Source organism: Periplaneta americana, chromosome 17 (genome assembly GCF_040183065.1).
Source record: "Periplaneta americana isolate PAMFEO1 chromosome 17, P.americana_PAMFEO1_priV1, whole genome shotgun sequence".
NCBI classification, from domain to species: Eukaryota; Metazoa; Arthropoda; class Insecta; order Blattodea; family Blattidae; genus Periplaneta; species Periplaneta americana.
Window position 1 is genome coordinate 28,198,689 of NC_091133.1, and position 20,180 is coordinate 28,218,868.

At 35.0% G+C, this 20,180-nt stretch overlaps 2 protein-coding genes across 4 annotated transcripts in view; one reads left to right on the top strand and one right to left on the bottom strand.

The window, feature by feature from the left end:
- The window catches only part of LOC138692591 (RNA-binding protein 34), a 56,168-nt gene extending 40,617 nt beyond the window's left edge, over positions 1-15,551 (bottom strand). The window contains exons 1-2 of one of the 3 annotated variants that reach the window (XM_069815592.1): positions 15,380-15,551; positions 5,648-5,859 (exon numbers count right to left, since the gene is read on the bottom strand). In XM_069815592.1, coding sequence (XP_069671693.1) covers positions 5,648-5,853 — 206 coding nt within the window. In that variant the 5' untranslated portion in view covers positions 5,854-5,859; positions 15,380-15,551. Of the gene's footprint in view, positions 1-5,647; positions 5,860-15,063; positions 15,220-15,379 lie in introns of those variants that run through there. The other 2 variants (XM_069815591.1, XM_069815590.1) reach the window with 2 other exon arrangements.
- Positions 15,552-15,767: 216 nt separating this feature from the next.
- TTLL12 (Tubulin tyrosine ligase-like 12) lies at positions 15,768-19,638 on the top strand. Its single transcript, XM_069815589.1, has one exon. It carries the CDS (start codon positions 15,950-15,952, stop codon positions 17,807-17,809), a length of 1,860 nt encoding a protein of 619 aa, XP_069671690.1. The 5' UTR covers positions 15,768-15,949; the 3' UTR covers positions 17,810-19,638.
- Positions 19,639-20,180: the final 542 nt, after the last annotated feature.

Sequence of the window (20,180 nt, forward strand, 5' to 3'; positions counted from 1 at the left end):
GCAATAACAAATACTGTGTTGCGGTGTGGAGTGGAAACCCCATTGTTGACGGGAGTGTTTACATTCAATTTATAGAAAGTGATTTATTATTGTTGTTTTGAATAAAAGTTACATTCTTGTTTTGTATTAAAGTTACAATAATATGTAATTTGTATCTTTTTCAGGTAATTCACGATATTATGACTCATGTCACGCTGTATAACATTTATTGCCTTTTAATATTCATGTGTATAACCACAACATGACAGAGTCTCGCATACAGAACATTCTCATACTAACACAATACATTTGATTTTAGATATTTGAATATTATTTCATGCCTGATGATGCCCCTTTGGAGGATGAAAACATTTGCAAGTGTAATTAAAAGTAAATATTTAAAAAACAGTGATATGTAACTTGTTTTTTGTACATTTTGTTAAGCCATAAAAGTTAATTATTCAAAATCTGATATAAGTAAGAGTATAATTTATGAGGTTCACACTATGAAGTTCCTCTAAAAGGAAGCAAAATCTTTTCTGTCCAAGTTGAGATGACAGCTGGATGACATATAGATCCAAAGAAGAGAGACTTCTCACAGCCTTGTATTTTAAAAGTCTTCTTTCTTTGAATTTTTTAATCATACAGTGACAGTGACACTCATTAAGAAAGTCCACTTTTTGTCGCTCATTTACGGTGTTTCTCATTTGATCAAGCAAACACTTTGCTCCAAATCTTTGATCTTTGATCAGAATCAGGTTTTCTGATTTTTTTACAACTAACAATAAATTTGGTGCTGAACACTTCAAAAACTCAGGTTTTGCATGAGTCATGAGGTTTTTGAGTAGTTTCTCTACATATTCGATGTGGTATGGAGTCATTGGTTTAGATGTTTGGAAACACTACAAAAAAATAGTGATACTCATCAGCAGTTGTCTTACAAAAAACTGAGTTTACACTTTGCAAACGGATCCACCACTGCTTGCTTAGAGTTTCTACAGGAATTGTAGTAGGAAGTTTTGATTGCTTAAGACAGTAGTGTCAGAGTTGTAAGCTCCGAAACCGGTGCTAGAGATGTCCAGTCAGAGCGTGAACTTGCTTATGTCTGTGGAAGCATCGGAGCACATAACGCGTTATAGTGGAGAGCTCCGCTCCATTTAGGCTGTCTGACAACACTGGCTTAAGACAACATGATGAAATATCTACAGAGCTCTTTCATAACATTTGGAATAATCAAACCAACAAACACCACAAAAATTCAAAGGAAAGGTTTCACAACCAGTCAAATCAGTGAACAATCCTCGAGAGCTGGCTGTGATGCAAGAAATTCGTCATATCACCAATTGACAGATCGCATTATTGTCTTAAATGCACCATGCACAACATACAGCCCTCATGTTCCTAAATTCAACAGCTTTTCATCATCACTGCAGATACATTTTATATGATCTTCAAGTAATGTTCAAGTTATCACAGTCACCACTATGTCAAAACTGTTTAACAAAAGAAGAAACAATAGAACACATCCTACTTCAATGTAATAACACCAACCATAAACTGCAGGAAATAATGGAGAACCACTCATTACATGAAATTCTCACCAATCCGCAGCTCTGGACAATTGCATATTTGATCTACAGTGGACATCGTGTAATAAGCTTATAGCTGGACACACATATTAAGAAGTAAGTAAGCTCAAGTAATGTTAAGAATTTATGATTGACATCAGGACCGTCCATTGAAACCTGCATCAATTTAGATATTGGTAGGGGAGAAATGCCATCTAAGAACTGTTTCAGCAAATGCTGAGCAGTACTTTTATCAAAAACATACAGTTCAGATATCGACTACTGAGTTTCTGATTGGAGTTGTCCCAGAATCTGATGATATCTATCTGCCCTCTTTGAACAATTTTATTCAATGATTCATCAAAACAATAAACTTGTCACAAAATTTTAGATGGTCCAATAAACTGAGCTGAAAGTATGGAGCCAACCCTTGAACAATAAAATATGGAACCTTGTCTGGTCCTAGACTGAGCTATTGTTATAGGACGGACATCAACCAAAAAATGTTGTTTATATTATGGCACGCACTGAAAGACATTTTGTTCGAAATGATCTGCAGTGCCCAGATTTCAACTTTGGTTACATCATCTTTTAAAATAAACCTATTGTCTGAGATATTACACCATTCTCACCTTTTTAACACCTTCTACCTGTTGTTTAACATTATGTGATGTAATATTCGAATCTTTAGAACAATTTTCAGAATCACTTCCAGCTTTATTATCAAACTGAATGTCCAGCTGTATGCACATGCCTTTCAAACTGAAACCTTTGTTGAAGAAGAACCACCTGGCCTTGTTCGATAAAATATTGACAAAGAGAGTTGCTTTCTTATACTTCAATCATTTTGATATGAGTTGATCCTTTTGCATTGGACACTAAAGCTTGCTTTCTCATATTGTTTAAGTTCAAAATTTTTTTGCACACTTTACAATATGCTTGAAGTTTATTTTCCATAGCACTGACCCATGATACAAACTGAGGAAAAAGTTATGGCTCAAACCACAAATGGTTTAAATTTAGTTTTTTGTTTTTGTACACATCATTGTATTTCAAAATGTTCATTAAACATTACACCTACAACCTGGAAAAGATAATTTAATATTAGGATGTCTAAATAATTGTGTGATAAGTGTATAGTCAGACATATCCTAAGAACATTCAGATAAATGTATTTATACACAGCACTGCTCATATATCAAGTCTTATTTATTTTCTATTTTACAATTAATTATTTTATTATAATTACTGAGACTGCACTGTAATCATGTTATAAAGGATGTCACCCTACAGCAATTCTGTAAGAAAACGTTACAACTTGTGTTACAACAAACTGGAGTATCCCTCAGTTTTCATCACTGGGGAACTTTCTCATTTCCCTGACTTTCCATGACTTTTTGGGGGATTCCCCGACCTCTACTGACCCTAATTTTTTTAATTGATTTTCCATGACTTATCAGACTGTAGGAACCCTGCAGGTTTGAACTGGAAGCCTTTTGATCTGTAGTTGAATGCTCTACAACTGAGTTGTAATGACTGCCTGCTTCTAACATGATAAAGTTTCACTATTACAATGAAGGTGAATATATAGTGCAGAAGATGGGGATATTGTCTCTATACCACCATCGATGAACAACTGTCTAAAAAATAGTTTTTTTTGTTTTTGTTTTTAGGTTTGCTACACTTGGCCTGTGGCCTCGTTTTGTAAATATTCTTACTCGCATGATGAAATGCCATTCTCAACAATACTTGTAGGCAGGACCTATGATAAATATTTCAACAGTATTACAATATTTTCTCTTTATATGTTGTATAATGTAAAATAAACATTATGATGATATGAATATGTCCAAAAAAATGCTTAAAGGAAGATGTTTCTCACCAAGATTAAAATACTATGAGGAAGTCCATGAACATATTGCTGCTAACTGAAGAGAAACAGAGGCCTGGCAGAAAATGATATCAACTAGAGTTGCCACTTACTCTAAACAGAATTATCTCATCTTCTTAAAATAAATATCGTACATATAAAACAGAATTCAGTCAATTCAAAAGTACAATACTGCCACTGGATGAAATTTAACATTGTCTACAGAACTATTTATACTAGTGCTGTCGATCGATCAAAACATTTAATCTACTGTAATACACAATTAACTTATTGTTAAATTTAATTTGTGTTTGGTGATAAGCAATAAGTATAAAATGTAGTAGGGGAGAGTCGGGTAGTATCGGACAGTGCGTTTCTTTCATCTACCACCATATGGTAGTACCTGAATGACATGGTTACGTTTCTCTATGCGACATCACAGAAACGTAACCATGTCAATCAGGTACTATCATCGTGTGGTAGATGAAAGAAACTCACTGTCCAATATTACCCGATGTCCGGTACTACCCGACTCTCCCATATATATATATATATATACACACACACACACATACTGTATCATTATATTACAAAACAATACTATTTTAGTTATTTACTAGCATATTTATAATGAAGGCTTATAATTTGTGTCAATACTCCAGGGATTTTTGAGACAAACACAAATTAAAAAAGTATGAGGACTCACCTAGTTAATACTGCTTCATCCATGATTTTAAACATGTGAGTGTATTCACATGTTCCGAATTAAGTGCTACTCTACATTTAGTAACAATGTTTCTTGCATCACTAAACACAAAATTTTTTTTTCTCTCAAGCACTTCTCCACGATCGTTCAATTTAAATCCAAATCCGAGTTTACTTCTCAAATTCTCATTGGCCTATGGCATAATGGAGTTTTCACTTTTTCACAGACCACAGAAATCTGATTTTTTTCTTTAGCAAACTAAACACACGAGCTTCATGTAGAAACTCAGTAAAGAAACTGCAACAGAACAGCAGACTGGCCCCTATTGTAATGGAGTTACAAAATTTTAGAAAGAGAAGAAGATTCTCTTACTTGCACACATTGTAGCCATGGCTAAAGAATGAGGAGATGAATTCCAGAAAAGTATTTCATATGCTAGGAAGACGAGCTGACAAACTTAACAAGGATTTCGCATTGTTTTTCAACTTCAGGTCACTGTCTTCATATCTTAATCTCTTTCTGAAGTGTTTGTGCAAAGATTTGCCCTATGCTACCTGCTTTGCAATTACAAAATAATGGTATTATCGTGTTTGAAGTGAGCAATTTCTGAGAGACGAATACTGTCAGAATTTTTACTCTGAGTTTGCATTAACAAAATAATAATTAATATCAAGAACAACCAATTAATTTTAATCGACTCGATTATTAAATTAAATATTTTGATCAATTAATCTTACAATAGAAACTGATCGATTAATCAATTAAATCCCACAGCACTAATTTACACACATTTAATTCTATATGTAGAGGCAACAATTAACTAAAAATGACAGTTACTAATAAAAATAGACTTTTTTTGCTGTTTTAAATTTAAAATTATATTTCTGGTTCCTACGAGCAGCACTTATCAGTTCAGGTTTTATTTTCACACACTAAGAATTCACCATAAGACATTGCACAGTTGACCTTTACACGAGTTCAGCTCTAGCTAATCTTGTGTTCATACGATTCCTTGATGTTGTCCATGAAGCACTTATTAAACTGAAAATTTGTTCTAGAAAGACAATGCTAATTGGTATGGATATTCACAATGCAACAGACCATGTACGCAAGACAGGCAATAAGTAACTGAGTGAGCAGAAATGTAATAAAAATAAAGAAGAATCGAAGCAATCATTATTGATGCAAGTGTTACCAAATTTTTTGTTGAATAAAATTAACTTCGTCTACTTGAAGAACCTCCAATAAAAATACCTCACATTTAATGTCAGGTTTTAACATGTAACCAGACACTGGACAATTGCTCCAAATACCTGATGTCAGGTTCAAAACCAGAAAAGCGGCAACCCTAATACCAACAAGAGACTAAGGATCAGCAATTCATTTAGTTTTGGAGATGCTGAGTAAAATATGTACTTAATTCCCTTTAACAGTTTTATTTGCATAACTATTAGTAGCCTACCATACTCTGTAAAACTTGATCCATCATAACATAAATATGCCCTTAAAAATGTAGGTACTTACTCAAGTTTAATTTTTTTGCATTTTACTGGTGAAGTATCTTCAGTTACTTCCTTCTTTATGTTCTTCCTTTTAGATTTCTGTACAGCCTCAAACTTTACGCTCGTGTCTGTATTCTGTACATTTTTAAACAACTTTTTCTTCCTGGAAGTAGTAGACTTTATCCCTGACGAGATCAGGTCAGCCAAACTGCCAACCTTATATTCCATAATCACCTGAAAAAAGTCCAGTAGGCTAAAACTGTAATTTAATGAATCAGTATTTCTAATTAAATCATTTATTTACATACAGCATATGCTTTACTGTCTCCCAGAGCAGTAGAGTCATTCCACATTACAATATATCAACTCTCACCACAAGTTCTTAATTACATCTTATATGTATAACACTTATTTGAGAAATCATAATTTATTAGAGTCGACGGCAATTCGGAAGGCGGTTGTCTGCTAGTGTTTGCGTCGAGAGAGACAGATAGAGAGAGCAAGGCAGCATACAACATTGCCACATCGTACTTCATGCGCATGTGCAATACAAATAGCGCAGGAGAGAATTTAAATGATCAAAAGACAATAATGACCTTAGCTGTTGATTACTGTAAGCATGACACCAAACAAAACCTCTTTCCTTCACTAACAATATTCTTTGCACGGTTCTCAATCCCACACCACATGCTTCTGCAGCCGTTTCTTGCATGTTGGCAACGTTGCTGCCAGCATCAAGATGGCCGGCAGCGTTCTGCTCAACGTTTTTAAAATAATTATACACCTTAAACACTATTTTCCGCACCTGCTTGTGTAGTACTTGTCTTTTTACAGTCTCTTCTTCCATTTATTTACCTTACATACACACAGTAAATGTTAGTTTTACTTATTCAATGTACTGAAACACTCGTACGTGAACAAATGAACTCGGGAAGTGCTTGTTATAGACTGATTCACAATTGGTTCTACTGTACAAGCTTGTGACGTCACATACCAGAAATGCTATGGCGCATATAGAAGCTAACCGCCTTCCGAAATGCCGTCTAGTCTAGTAAGGAAAAAAGTTTAGGTCTAAATATACTGTCACTTACATTACAAGACAAGGACATGGATATTTTTTTTCTGTTGAACATCACAATATTATAATGGTGATCACTGGATAGGAATATAAATCCTTGAGAATATATTTATGTTATGAAAAATCTGCCAGATTTCTGTCACTCACATTACTTGGTCAGAATTACTTAGTAAAAAATTTATTTTGAAGTACAATGTATTCAAGGAAGACATTACAATCTATAATTAATATATTATAAAATGAAATGCAAAGAAAAAAAAACATACAATTCCTAGTATTTTAGAAAGTATGGTATATAATGCTTGCATTAGCATAAAATTACCGATTAAATTATGTAACTCAGGGCTTTGGAGATACCAAATCTTAAAACAGTTTACTAATATCATGATATAAGATAAGAAAACTAACTTTAAAATCACTAAAATTTGCATGAAAAATCAAGCAGCAAATATTGATGATGAAAATTTGAAGCTCAGTTTCATAAGAAAAGCAGTGTCCCACCAAAATATCCAGTACACAGTGGTAGCCAATGGTTGAAATAAAAGTACCACTTTGTCTCATAATTTTAAAACTTAGATGAGATGTCCCATTCCTCATAGAATGAACTAGTAGCAATAGTAATAGCAGCAGTATAGTAGTAGTAGTAGTAGTAGTAGTAGTAGTAGTAGTAATAGTATTGGTGGTGGTAGTTGTAGTAGTGGTAGTAGCAGCAACAGCAGCCACAATAGTGGTAGTAGTAGTAGTAGTGGTAGTGGTGGGGTTGTGGTCATGATCTAGTGGCAGTACTGACAGCAGCAGCAGTAGTAGTAAATAATTTGAAAGCATTTTTTCCAGAAGTATTTACAATTTTACTGTGTGCCACAATATTGTTAATACTAGTACTAATGTAGTATACTATGAGCATTTTTCGTAAGTCTCTACAGATCTATAGGGCCTATATCTAAAATTTATTATCTCTATTCCTATTGCAAATTGGTACTCTGCAAGAGTAGGCCTACTACATTCACTATTAGGCTATGAATATGAAATCACTACATATTTCTTTAAATTAACAGCTCTTACTTTTCTCTTATGTTAAGCTCGATAATAATAATTTAAGCTTTACTCTAAAATACAGTATGGCTTTCACGAATATCTCATAAGTTACTGCACACATGTTACAACTCTTCCCAAGCTTTTCAGTACTGGTACTCTCCAGAAGTCACAAATACAATATATTAATTATATTACATTATCAAAACAGTTATAATGATATTCATTGCACATGTGCCATACTTGGAAAACTGAAGCAGACGAACAAGATGCGATGCAGCCAACACAGTATTAGTTCTTGGCAACAGTACACAGGTGTTACTTACGCACAGTACTACAAATCAGTGAATAAAAGAGTATTTTCCCTGGACAATGTAAATGGAGTAGCTTATATTTTATATTAGACAATTAGAATGCCATAGGAGAAGGAAGAGTAAGAGGAATCAAGGGAAATTACGGACTGGGAAAGAAGAATGAAAGGGGTAGTTCATTGAGTTTCGCGTGGAAAACTGCTTATTCTTAGCAAACATGATGTTCGAACAACCTAAGAACAAACTTCAGAAATAGACATCACCTGATGGTAATTACAAAAACCAAAGAGACTTCACTGTAGAAAGAGATGGAGAAATGCAAAGAGAGTGCCATGAGCGAACTGTAGCTTGGACCATAAACTGCTAATTGCAAAGGTAATTAAAGAGAACAAACAAACCTGTACACACAAGCAACATCGATCTTGAAAATATTCCACAGCAATACAGACAAGAGACAGGAAGCAAATTTCACTCCATAGTATGCACAAACAAAGATCTCAACAGCCTTTGGCAAGAAAAAAGTCAGGTGATAAAAAGCGAAATATTTGGTGATTTCATTTTCAAGAGAGGTCAACAGGAAGAAATCAAAATGGCTTTCGGTAGAAACCATCAAGATAGCAGATCAGAGGAGCAAAGCCGAAGAAGTACTGTTTCAGAGGCATGGTCAGAGAGACAAGGACAACTATATCAAAAGTAAGTGTGCTGAAATCGAGGACAACAGGAAAAGGCTCAAGATATGTTCAAAATAGTTAGGGAACTAAGTAAGCCTAGCGAACATATCTCTAGAATATCTCTCTTCTTAAAGGAGAAGATGAAACATTGCTGTACAAGAAAGATAAAACAGTCCAAAGATGGAGACAATATACAGTAGAGTTATATAAAGCTCAAAGATGTGATCAGGTAGAAAAAGTCACTTAGGCCTATGATAAAGAGTCAATCATTTCAGAAAGGGAAATAGAATGGGCATTGGAACAAATGCCAATTAAAAAAGCACTGGAAAATTATAAAATACCAACAGGGCTTTATAAAGACTGCTTCTGGCCCTGTGCAATGCCATGTGGGGAAAAAAATGAAATGGCATAAAACCTGGAAACAGTCCATATTCATACTTCTTCCTAAGAACGGTGATAATAAGCTTTGTGAAAATGATCTAACCATTTCATTAATTCCACATGCCAGTAAAATCCTGCTTAAAATCATATTAAAGCAATTGCAGCAGTATGTAGAAAGAGAACTGTCGCTAGTACAGACTGATTTTAGAAGAAAGCGAGTTCTAGAGATCAAATCATTAACCTATTTTGCATTAAGAAGCAAAACTGGGACTGTAACAAGAATATCCTTCTATATTTCACACATTACAAGAAAGCCTTCGACAGTGTGGATCACAATAAGATGTGGGCATTAATGAAAAACATGCAGCTACTTGAACAATCAATTATGCTCGGGACAGGCTGTTTTGTTATTAGAAATAAACACAAAATGTGACTGAAATATGCACCAAGAACTACATGCAGGTTTTATCATAAGTGTGACAGCAAAAATTGGCTGTTTCTGTATATAAAAATTCATTTCTGCGACAAAAACGAAAAAAGGATATTCATTTCTAAATTAACTTGAAGAAATACTGTATAGTACCTTATATTAGTTTTGAAGATATCAGCTGCAAAAGAATAGGGAGACAAATTATTTGGAAATTCTCTTTAATGACCCATACAACCACTGATGACTAGGTTTACGTATAATAATCCGTTAAGTACATAACAATAAAGCTGATTACAAATGGTACCTACTGCCACATCAATCAATCAATCAATCAATCAATCAATCAATCAATCAAACAGGAGTGAGTTTTAATAGCTGGCACGGTATTTACCTATGTCCCCATGTTAATTTGTAAAACCTGTGCACTCGATTTATTCACGTACACTGTTTGATTGATTGATTGATTGATGCAGCAGCAGCGGTTATCATTTGTAATCAGCCTTATTGTTACTTATGCCACTGCTGCCACCATCACCACTTTTATTTCGCCATGAATGTTGCAAATACATTGCCGTGTATAAGATTATTGCTAATTAAATTAAGATTGTGTATGAGTATATGATATTACATGGTGAAAAAAAAAATCATGAAAAGTAATGCAGTAAAAGGTAAAAGTGAGAAGGCAGGACTCAAACTCAATGTCAAGACGCTGAGATAATCAGCACTGATCAGCAAGTGAACATTAGGCTGTCTCTCAAAGCTACATTTACAACTGAAGTGAACTAAATTGTTGACTAAATAGCTGGATGTGACATCAGAAGTTACGATCCAAAGCTACATAGTGCATAGCAATCAAGTTCGTAATAGTAGCTAGTAAACGAAAGTGCTTGCTTGATTGTTGGCTTGTACACTAAACAAACATGGATACCTCATTAGCAATTGGGGCTATGAAATCTGAAGATGCTTTGGAAATAAAATGTAAATGCAATGTAGAATAACATGTTAACTTGAAAAGTTTCATGAACTGTTCACTGGGAAACTGTTTATAATCACCAGAGCTGCGACAAAATCTACTTTGGCATCAAGCTGCATGCACTTCGACCATACATTTTAAAAACAAATGATGACGCTGTGGTATGTTATGTAAACAGTGACACTTCATTTAAATACACAACTAGCATATCATATTGGACACCACAGTAATTGAATTAACTACAAATCTAGGCCTAATTCAAACAAATGTAATTACAGTTGAGGCCTTGGAACTGCTCTACTAATTTTCATAAACAAGTCTTCTACAAACCTGAGGGCGTCAGGCATTTGCATATTTGTCTAGATGTTTGATGGTTTTAGGGAAGTCATGAAAATCGTTTTTGATACATAAAAATTGTTGTACAAGTTCGTCAAAAATCTGTGATTTTACAAGTTTTATTGCATAACTGTCTCCACTATTAAGTACACTGATAATAACTGCAATAAACTGCAGCATTTAGCCAACTCCCCCAATGTGTTACAATGGGCTGTGGAGGTAAAGGTACATTGTGTGTCATTTCTTTGAGTTTTACCAAACTGCTTGGGGACTTCAATAGTATTTTTTTCACACTGATATCTGTCTACATTGCTATAGCTCGAGCAATTACATCAGTTACATGATGTAGATCTAATGCATGATCCAGACACGTGACATGGATCATTTTAGGATACTTTGTTCGAAGTTTCTTGCCTGCTTTTACCATACATGATGTTACATCAGTTACGAATACTGAGTGTATTTTCATGTTTTATTCCTTTTGGGCATAAAAACCGCAACAAATCTTCAAATAGTTCCATAATAGTTGCGTGATTCACCTTTTGGAGAACTTGGGAGGCCAACAAAAATTTCTTGCCCAGTTGGTCTGGTAAAAGCATGTCTACAATTATGTTAGCAATATACCTCCAGCAACATTTGTACTTTCAACAATAGCGATCCAGTTTATTTACTCCTGCACTTTGCCTTATGTGCGATATGAGCAAATACAAAGATTTATTGCAAGCAAAAATTACATACAATAACAAATATTTTACAACACTATTGTAATACTCATATATGAATATTCTTCGAAATTCAAAATTGATTACCAACCTCATAGTAAAATAGCCTACATATTACAATTTATTGTATAAATATAATGCAACTGGGTCACACCCGAAAAAGCAAGATGCTTGAGGTCGGGTGTGGCCAAGAATGAAAACTGGACAGAAGAAAAATAATAATAAATAAAATAAATGATAGGCCTAAAACTTCATAACATTTTGGAATATAATACTTCTAAAGAGTTGATTGAGAAGGCACTCTCGATTTGTGTACTTTTTCATAAATTGTTTAAAATGTAGGTTTTCTAACTTATAGGTATAATGGAATATCACCACATATCATTGTTTGACATAAGTCTTGAAAAAACTCGACTTGTGTAATTGAAGTTGAATATGATGTAGGCCTACATGGTTCTTCATCTTTGGTTTGTGACTTTACATTTTGTTTCTGTTTGTCAGTACTACAATATTGCTGCAGGAATTGACGTTTGGTAACCTTAATTTCAGTCTTACATAATTTACATAATACCTTTTGGGCACTTTTGGAGAAATGTTGACTGTCAAAATACGAGCTGATTTTTCCATCCTGTATGTCACTTCATTTACTATATCAATGTACTACCATTTACTATGGAAGAGTTGTCTATACTGGTATTGTACAGTATATACATACTTCATCCACCCACCGCATAACCCCTCTTCCTGCTTTGCCTTGCTACCCAAGTCATACATATGCTGATATCTTGTCCAGGTAGATTCTGTCACAGCTCTGACAACCACAGAACCAAAATTTCCAAACAATAACAACTGATAACTCGTAATATAACTGCATTAGGACATACATACATACTTCATCCACCCACCGCTTTGCCTTGCTACCCTAAGTCATACATATGCTGATATCTTGTCTAGGTAGATTCTGTCACAGCTCTGACCACAGAACCCACATTTCCAAACAATAACAGCTGATAACTCGTAATATAACTGCATTAGGACACTGCCTTCTTAATTTAGTGCTATATCGTAATATCATAGTTTTCAGAAAAATAGTCTATGAAGAAGGCCTTTATTCAAGCATATGTGGGGTGTAACTTTAATAGTGGCAACACTACTGTAAAAGTGAAACGAGATGGAGTTAATTGTTGTCACTTCTACCACATGTTAGTCTATGTCTACCCTCCTCCCCCCCTAAAAGGACTCTTCCGTCTGACTCACAGTGCATGCTCTGTGGAGAGTTGAAGTTAGTCTCCTGTTAGTTACAGCTCTAAGCGGCTGTGTTTCGCCATGTTTACAAAGCAGGAACAGCGATCTTGGCTGAAAATTCAATCTGTCCGTGGTCGCACAGCACGACTATGTCATGATGGTCTTGTTGAGGCATGTGGAGAGACGGCGTTACCATACAGGACTGTGGGGAGGTGGGTTCGAGCCTTCAATGTGGAGTGTGACCATGTGGTAAATATGGCTCGGCCGGGTCGTCCTAGTGTGTCAGTGAAGAGGAATTGCAAGCTGTTTCTGCACTATTAGACAATGATCGACAACAGACTGTACGTTAATTAGCCCAGGAGATAGGAATATCGCATATGACTGTGTTTTGTATTCTAAAGAATCGCCTAAAAATGAGAAAAATTGCATCTCGGTGGGTTCCCTGGGATTTGACGGAGGCACAGCGATTGATACGATACGACACTACTCAAACTCACTTGGAGCATTATGATCGTGAAGGAGACGCTGTCTTATGGCGTATTGTTGCACTTGATGAGACATGGGCCAGATCATACGAACCTCTACTTAAGCGTCAATCAAATAAGTGGCGTCATTACGGGTCACCATGCAAAACAGTGGTGCGTCGTATCCCTACGAATGTAAACATTATGCTGATTCTTGTGTACAACTGTGACGGCATCATCCTATCACATACTGTCCCGCAAAGACAGAATGTTAATGCACAGTATTTCCGTCATTTTTTGGAGCATAATCTGAGACCAGCATTGCGAAGAAAGTGCCCACACGTTTTGCAGAACCCTCCCATCATTTTGCAAGTTAACGCAAGGGTGCACACTGCACATCCTGTAGCTGATTTGTACCATCGGAGGGGGTGGGAAATGTTTTTCCCTCCACCACATTCACCGGACTTAGGCCCCTGTGATTATGACTTAATCCCAAAGATGAAGGAACCACTTCGTGACGTTCGATTCCGGACTGTTCCCGATATTTTGCAGATAGTAGGGTAGTTCATCCGAAACATCAACAGAACAGGAGCTGCTACAGGGATACGACTTCCACATCGCTGGCAACGAGTTGTAGACAATGCTGGTTACTACATTGAAGGACTGTAGAAGTTTCACAGATGTATCACTTGTATATTCGTAATAAATAAATAGTTGCCATTATTAAAGTTACAACTTGTGTACATGTACAAAGCTTTCTAGTGTATAGTTTACAAGTTAGCTAGTTGCTAATCATTAGCATGTAGTATAAACTTGAGCTTTGGGACACGGCCTAAGGATCAATGGTGAAGAACTTAACTCCGTAGAAAACAATACAACTTTCTAGATATAGGAAATACAAAGGAAAATAATTTTAGGCAAAACGCCATATCAAATTTAAAAAAAAAGTTATTAAAGATCCAGGCATTTGAATAGTAAATGCAGCGAATTTCCCAGTAATGTTATACGGATGTGAAAGATGGACCCTAAATATGTGCGACAAAGTTGCTGGGTATAGATCTATCATGCTGCTGCTACATTTTACGTTGTTACCAAACTTGGGGCAACAGTTGGCTGCACTGCAACATCTTACGTATACCACCACTTGCCAACAATACCGGTATTTATACCGTCGCAAGGGCAATGTTATTTCTCAGGAGTCAAGACTTACGAAAATCGTCGGACCTTCCACGAGAGATTCTTCAGATTATCACAGTGCTCAAATCACTGAAAACTGATTCCCAAGTTTGCAATAACTTTTTCAGCATTGTACGTTGTACCTATAAACGTCTTTTACTAACACATTCTGCTAACAAGCAGCAATGGTAACAGTTTTTTTTTACAATAATCCTCCACTGTGTATAAATTCACAAATATGATTGTGTCAAGATATGTAGACTATACATACAACCTATCGAGAAAGATTAGCAACACAGCTGAAAAGACAAAGAGAGGCAATGCTTGAATGCAGATTATACTGTAGCGTGTAGGATGCCAACACAAAGAAACGAACCTAACCTAAAACTTGATCTACTCAGTGCGTTAAGTCCCAATTGTTGCCAATTGCTTCGCATAATTAATATAATGCAGTACACAATGTATCCGACGAGTGGTTGGTGGTACTTACTTATTGCTATCGTTATAGCTTCATGCTGCAGAGTTAACACATCCAAGTAACATTACTTTCAACCCAAGAAAAAAAAAAGAGCGGATTAAGATTAAACGCCACGGAAATAGGATAAAATTCTATACTTACTTACATAAACATTTGCAAAGTCTCCCCAGATTTGATATTATATTAAGTCTACCGCAAAAAAGACACGCATGCACACCATGCCGAAACCACATCCACCATATTTATTTACCAGATACCAGACTTGCCAATATGAAAATTCCAGAGATTATTAATGCTTGACAACACTTCTTGGTTAGTATGTTCTGAGCAAAGACATTTTATAGCGTTCTGAGTAAACCAATGATTAAAATCAATTTAAAAAAATATGCTGCATATCGGGATGTCTCTATTTCGTCTCAAAATTAACTGTTTTTTTTTTCTAGACTCTCAATCCTACCTTAGCATTCCTGTCATTATTATGATTACAAATACATAATTTCCACAAAATCTTATTAATATATTGAGATCTTCCTCTTCTCCCACTCACTACTTCCTGAAAAATTGAACTTTAATAACCTTGAAAAACACCGTAGAAGAAAATATGTTTCACAAAATTACCAATTTAATATTGGTAGTGTAAAAAGTGTAATGTTAGCTATTCTGCAAGCCTTCGTGACCAATCTAGGCATACTAAATTTTAATTAAAAGTTACAGAATAAAATTAGATAACATTGTATTTGTTTGACTTAGATATATGTATACATAATTACCTTGTTTACACTTTTAAATAAATTTATTGATGTAACAAAATAAGTTTAATTAATTTAATAACATTACATAAAAATTAAACTATGCATTTGAACTCAATGTTGGTACGACACTTAAAGGTGAATGGTGGACGCACGTGTGTTCTGTATGGAGAACGTTTATTGACTTTCTTCTTATGTGAATCTTGCATGAATAGTCTGTATGAATGATTGAGATTTATCAACTTCGTGGCTCGTCAGAACACCATTATTATTAAATAATGGATTCTGAGAAGGATGGTATCTCTTTATTCCCAAGTTTTGTTGCTTATCACCGTCTTCAACTAGAATCATCAGGCGTTCCAGCCCACTTTTGGGAAGTACTGTGCAGGAAACTTAAAGACCAAATTTTTGATGCTGGAAATACTTTTGAAATACTGAAAATTGAATCTGAAACTGAAGAGGGCAAACCATCGTGGAAAGTTGTGGTTTCTCGAGAAGAGGGAGTAGAAGCCGAAGACGCAAGTCACATTTATTTGATAGATCATGCATGGACGTACCATGTTGCTGATGCTAAGCAACATTTGAGAGATATTGATGGACTTCTTGAAAGAATGAAAAGTTTGATGGGATTCGATGATGAAAGTTCGTTGGATGAGGAAGTAGACGCAGTTTTTAATGAAATGTGGAAATACAATCAAACATATACCATAGGATCAATGTTACATGTTGAAGAGAGAGTTCCAGTTTGGTATATTATGGATGAATTTGGTTCAGCAATTCAACATTCCGATGAACCGACATTTAGAGTCGTTCCATTTATTCATATGCCACAGCAGATACCATATACACTTCTTTTCCCTATCAAGAATGTTCCTAAGGGTAAAGAAGTTACGAGGGATTATGTAGAAGGACCTTTAGCACATTCAGAAATTAGAGATGCTTTATTATTGCCTTGGTTTCCAAAGTCATTTATGATGGAGGACTTTAGACAACAGGAACCTGATGATAATTACTTTTTGGAAGGACATACAGTTGAGTCCTTGCCAGATCTAGAAATAAATTGTGCATGTAGTCCTAAGCTTAAAGGAACTCTGAAAGTTTATTCTGAATATAAATTTGTAAATGATTATTTAAAGCATCCTAAATTTGAAATAACTTGCACAAAAGATGATGCTGATGTGCTTTGGTACACACATCATTTTACAGATTACAGAGAATTGCAACAAAAAGATACATCTGTGTTCGTAAATCAATTTCCATTTGAAAATGTGATTACCATCAAAGATCTTCTTTGCATTGTTAGCAGACGAAATGCAAATGACTCTAAAAATTCTGAAATAGGTAGCCTTGAAACAAGACCCTTGTGGCTTCCAACAACATTTAATCTCAAAACTGAACTCCCAAAATTTGTAAGTTATTATCAACATAGAGAAAAGGAAGGTTTAGATAACCATTGGATTTGCAAGCCTTGGAATTTGGCCAGAGGCCTAGATACGCACATTACAAATAATCTGAATTATATTTTAAGACTACCTTTCACTGGACCAAAAATTGCTCAGAAGTACTTGGAGGATCCGGTACTTTTCAAGAGAGCAGAGTGTGGTTTTGTGAAGTTTGACATTAGATATGTTATTCTACTCAAGAGTGTACAACCTCTTGTAGTTTATGCATATAAAAATTTCTTTCTTCGCTTTTCAAACAAATCTTTTGAGCTACGGGACTTTGAAGACTATGAGAAGCATTTCACTGTTATGAACTATAATGAAGCTGCATTACTGTACCGTAAACTATGTCATGAGTTTGTGGAAGACTTTGAAATTCAGTACCCAGATCATAACTGGAAAGATACTGAAAGAAAAATCTTTGATATGTTGCGCGAATTGTTTGTGGCTGCAACAAGCAAGAAGCCACCTCGTGGGATAGCACACAGCCCACAGTCACGAGCATTGTATGCAGCTGATATCATGTTAGCCTGGCAGACTGGTAAGGATGGATGTCGTGTCATGCAACCAAAGTTACTGGAAGTCAACTGGACCCCAGATTGCCAAAGAGCGTGTGAATATTATCCAGACTTTTACGATGACATTTTTGGTCTTCTATTTCTTGATGAGGAGAAAGATGTATTCCAAGTGCTGTAACAGAATGGACGCTTTTGAAGTGAATGGCATTGAACAGATATTATACAGTGGTTGCTGCTGATTTCGAAATTCTCGGTAGTTACATTAATTTTTTTAATTATAATTTGTTGGAACAGGATACAGATTTTTTTAATTATATTATTTTAATTGCCAGTTTATGGTGATCTGTTATGTTACAGTATTGACTTAAAAGGGGAAAAGAGACTATCAAATATCAATCTGTTATAAGCCTTCACTCATCTTTAGATCAGAAGCTAAAGATACGAACTACTCAAGAGGGAAGGGAAGGTGTGAACTATATTACAAAAAAGAAAAGTTAATTATGAAAACAGAATCTGAAAAGTTTCAATATGGAAGTCACTGTTACTATAAAACTGCCATTATACAAACTTCTTGAATGCTTTTTGTAATTTCGGAAAGTTGTTGCCACTATTACAATGTTTACTGCTTTATTAAATTTCGTTTTCTGAAAACAATCCTACATGGAATTTAATTGCAATTGTATACTGTTTCAACAGCCAGTGAAAAAGGAACATGTTCAGTGTACTGTATCTCAATAATGTAACTTGTCGATTTTCATTTCATGTAAACACCTTTTTTAACTTTTAAGGACACAGAATAACAGTTCAAGTGAATTAGACCTACTGCTGGACTACATTAATTTTTATTGTTCCTATGTGTCAAATCTTTGCTTATATTGTTATGTGAATATAGAGAAGATCTGAATACTAGTTACAGAGTTTATTTTTATTAGCCATTGTAATGGCTTATTTTTTTTTACCTTTTTTAATATGAAATAGTTGTTGTAAAACAATTAATTGGTGAATATCGTTTAAAATACAGAGACAGATTGAATAGCAAGAAGAGGATGCCAGGTTCTCTTTACCCAGAGAGTACTTTTTGTCAGACTATTACTATTTAAGCTGATATTATTTATAAAACAATCGCATCAACTATTGCATGCTACTGTGCTTCTTAATCTGATATACTGTACATTGGAAGGTGTAAATTTCTGTGCAATGGGAGCTTCTTTATCATAATTTGTTTCGAGATGATAATTAATGTAATATGTATTTCTCTCCTTTTTGTAGGGAATTGCTGAAATAGGCTACTGCCTTTACAGGTAATTATGTACCTAGTAAGCATTGGCCAAGCCATATGTCCAGGGCACATACATTACCAAATATTGTATCTTGCATATTAATTAAATTTTCAATGTTTTTTCATGTTTGAAATATTGTCAGCCTCTTTACTCTCTAACGGGAAAATATGTCCCTGGACCTCTATTGCGGGAAGTTGGTGGCCTGGCTGATGCTTACTATATAATTACCCTTTTATATTGTATAGGTAATTCTTTACAACTGAGTTACCAAAGGAAGGCGGATATTTATTCATAGCCATCTATTGTCCAAGATGCATATATACAAGATATACTAAAAGCCTGAACTAACCAAACCTAGCCTGTCACTGATACTCGACCTTAAGAAAACTCGGTTTCTATCTACCTATGTACCTACCAAAAGTAGGCTCACATGCAAAGCATGCGATCCCACCTCTTTGCCAGCCACCTCTTTCACAGCAACTTTCCATCCTTATTTTGGTGCGAAATACAACGGATTTATATGCTTTTATGTTATATATAAAACAGTCTAATTTTAAATTCCATTTGTCTTTAGAAATTCATACCATTGTACATTGTTTCTTTTTTGTTTAGGCTTTGGAAAGTGATCATGGAATTATTTTTCACTGTGGTAATTTTATGATGTAGCATAATACATACAGTTAGCCTGCTAGTAATGTGATATTGTGTAGATCAGGCATTTCCAACTGCTGACTCTGTGATGTCACACGTCTGTGCTCTTTGAGAGGGGAAGCATAGGTGAAAGAGGAAATTAAGAGGAGTAGCAGTGGGAGGGATGGAACTATTTAAATAGCTGAGACACAATATTACCCTCCCTCACGTGCTCTACGAGATCTACTCCGAGAGGAGAAACACATTCCAATGTCACAGGTTGGTCAATTGGAAATGACTGGTGTAGATGATGACGCAATAATGATATACTGATATTTTCTGTGGATTAACAACACAAGTGCCTATATAATATTAAGCAACAATAGCGAATCTTGAGTTGCTGATATTTCACAATGAAATAGTGCCAATAAGCAGACACTTGCTGTAGGTCAATATCAATTAATGAATTATTCATATAAAATAAAATAAAAAAATATGCATAGTATTTATATAAAGAAGTTACTGTTATAGGATATATCTACTGATTTAAGTGTTTAAAGTGTCTGATGTTACAAAGCCACCAATACTTATTTCATCAAGGGAAGCAATTAGTCGGAATTAAAAGAAATTTATATCTGT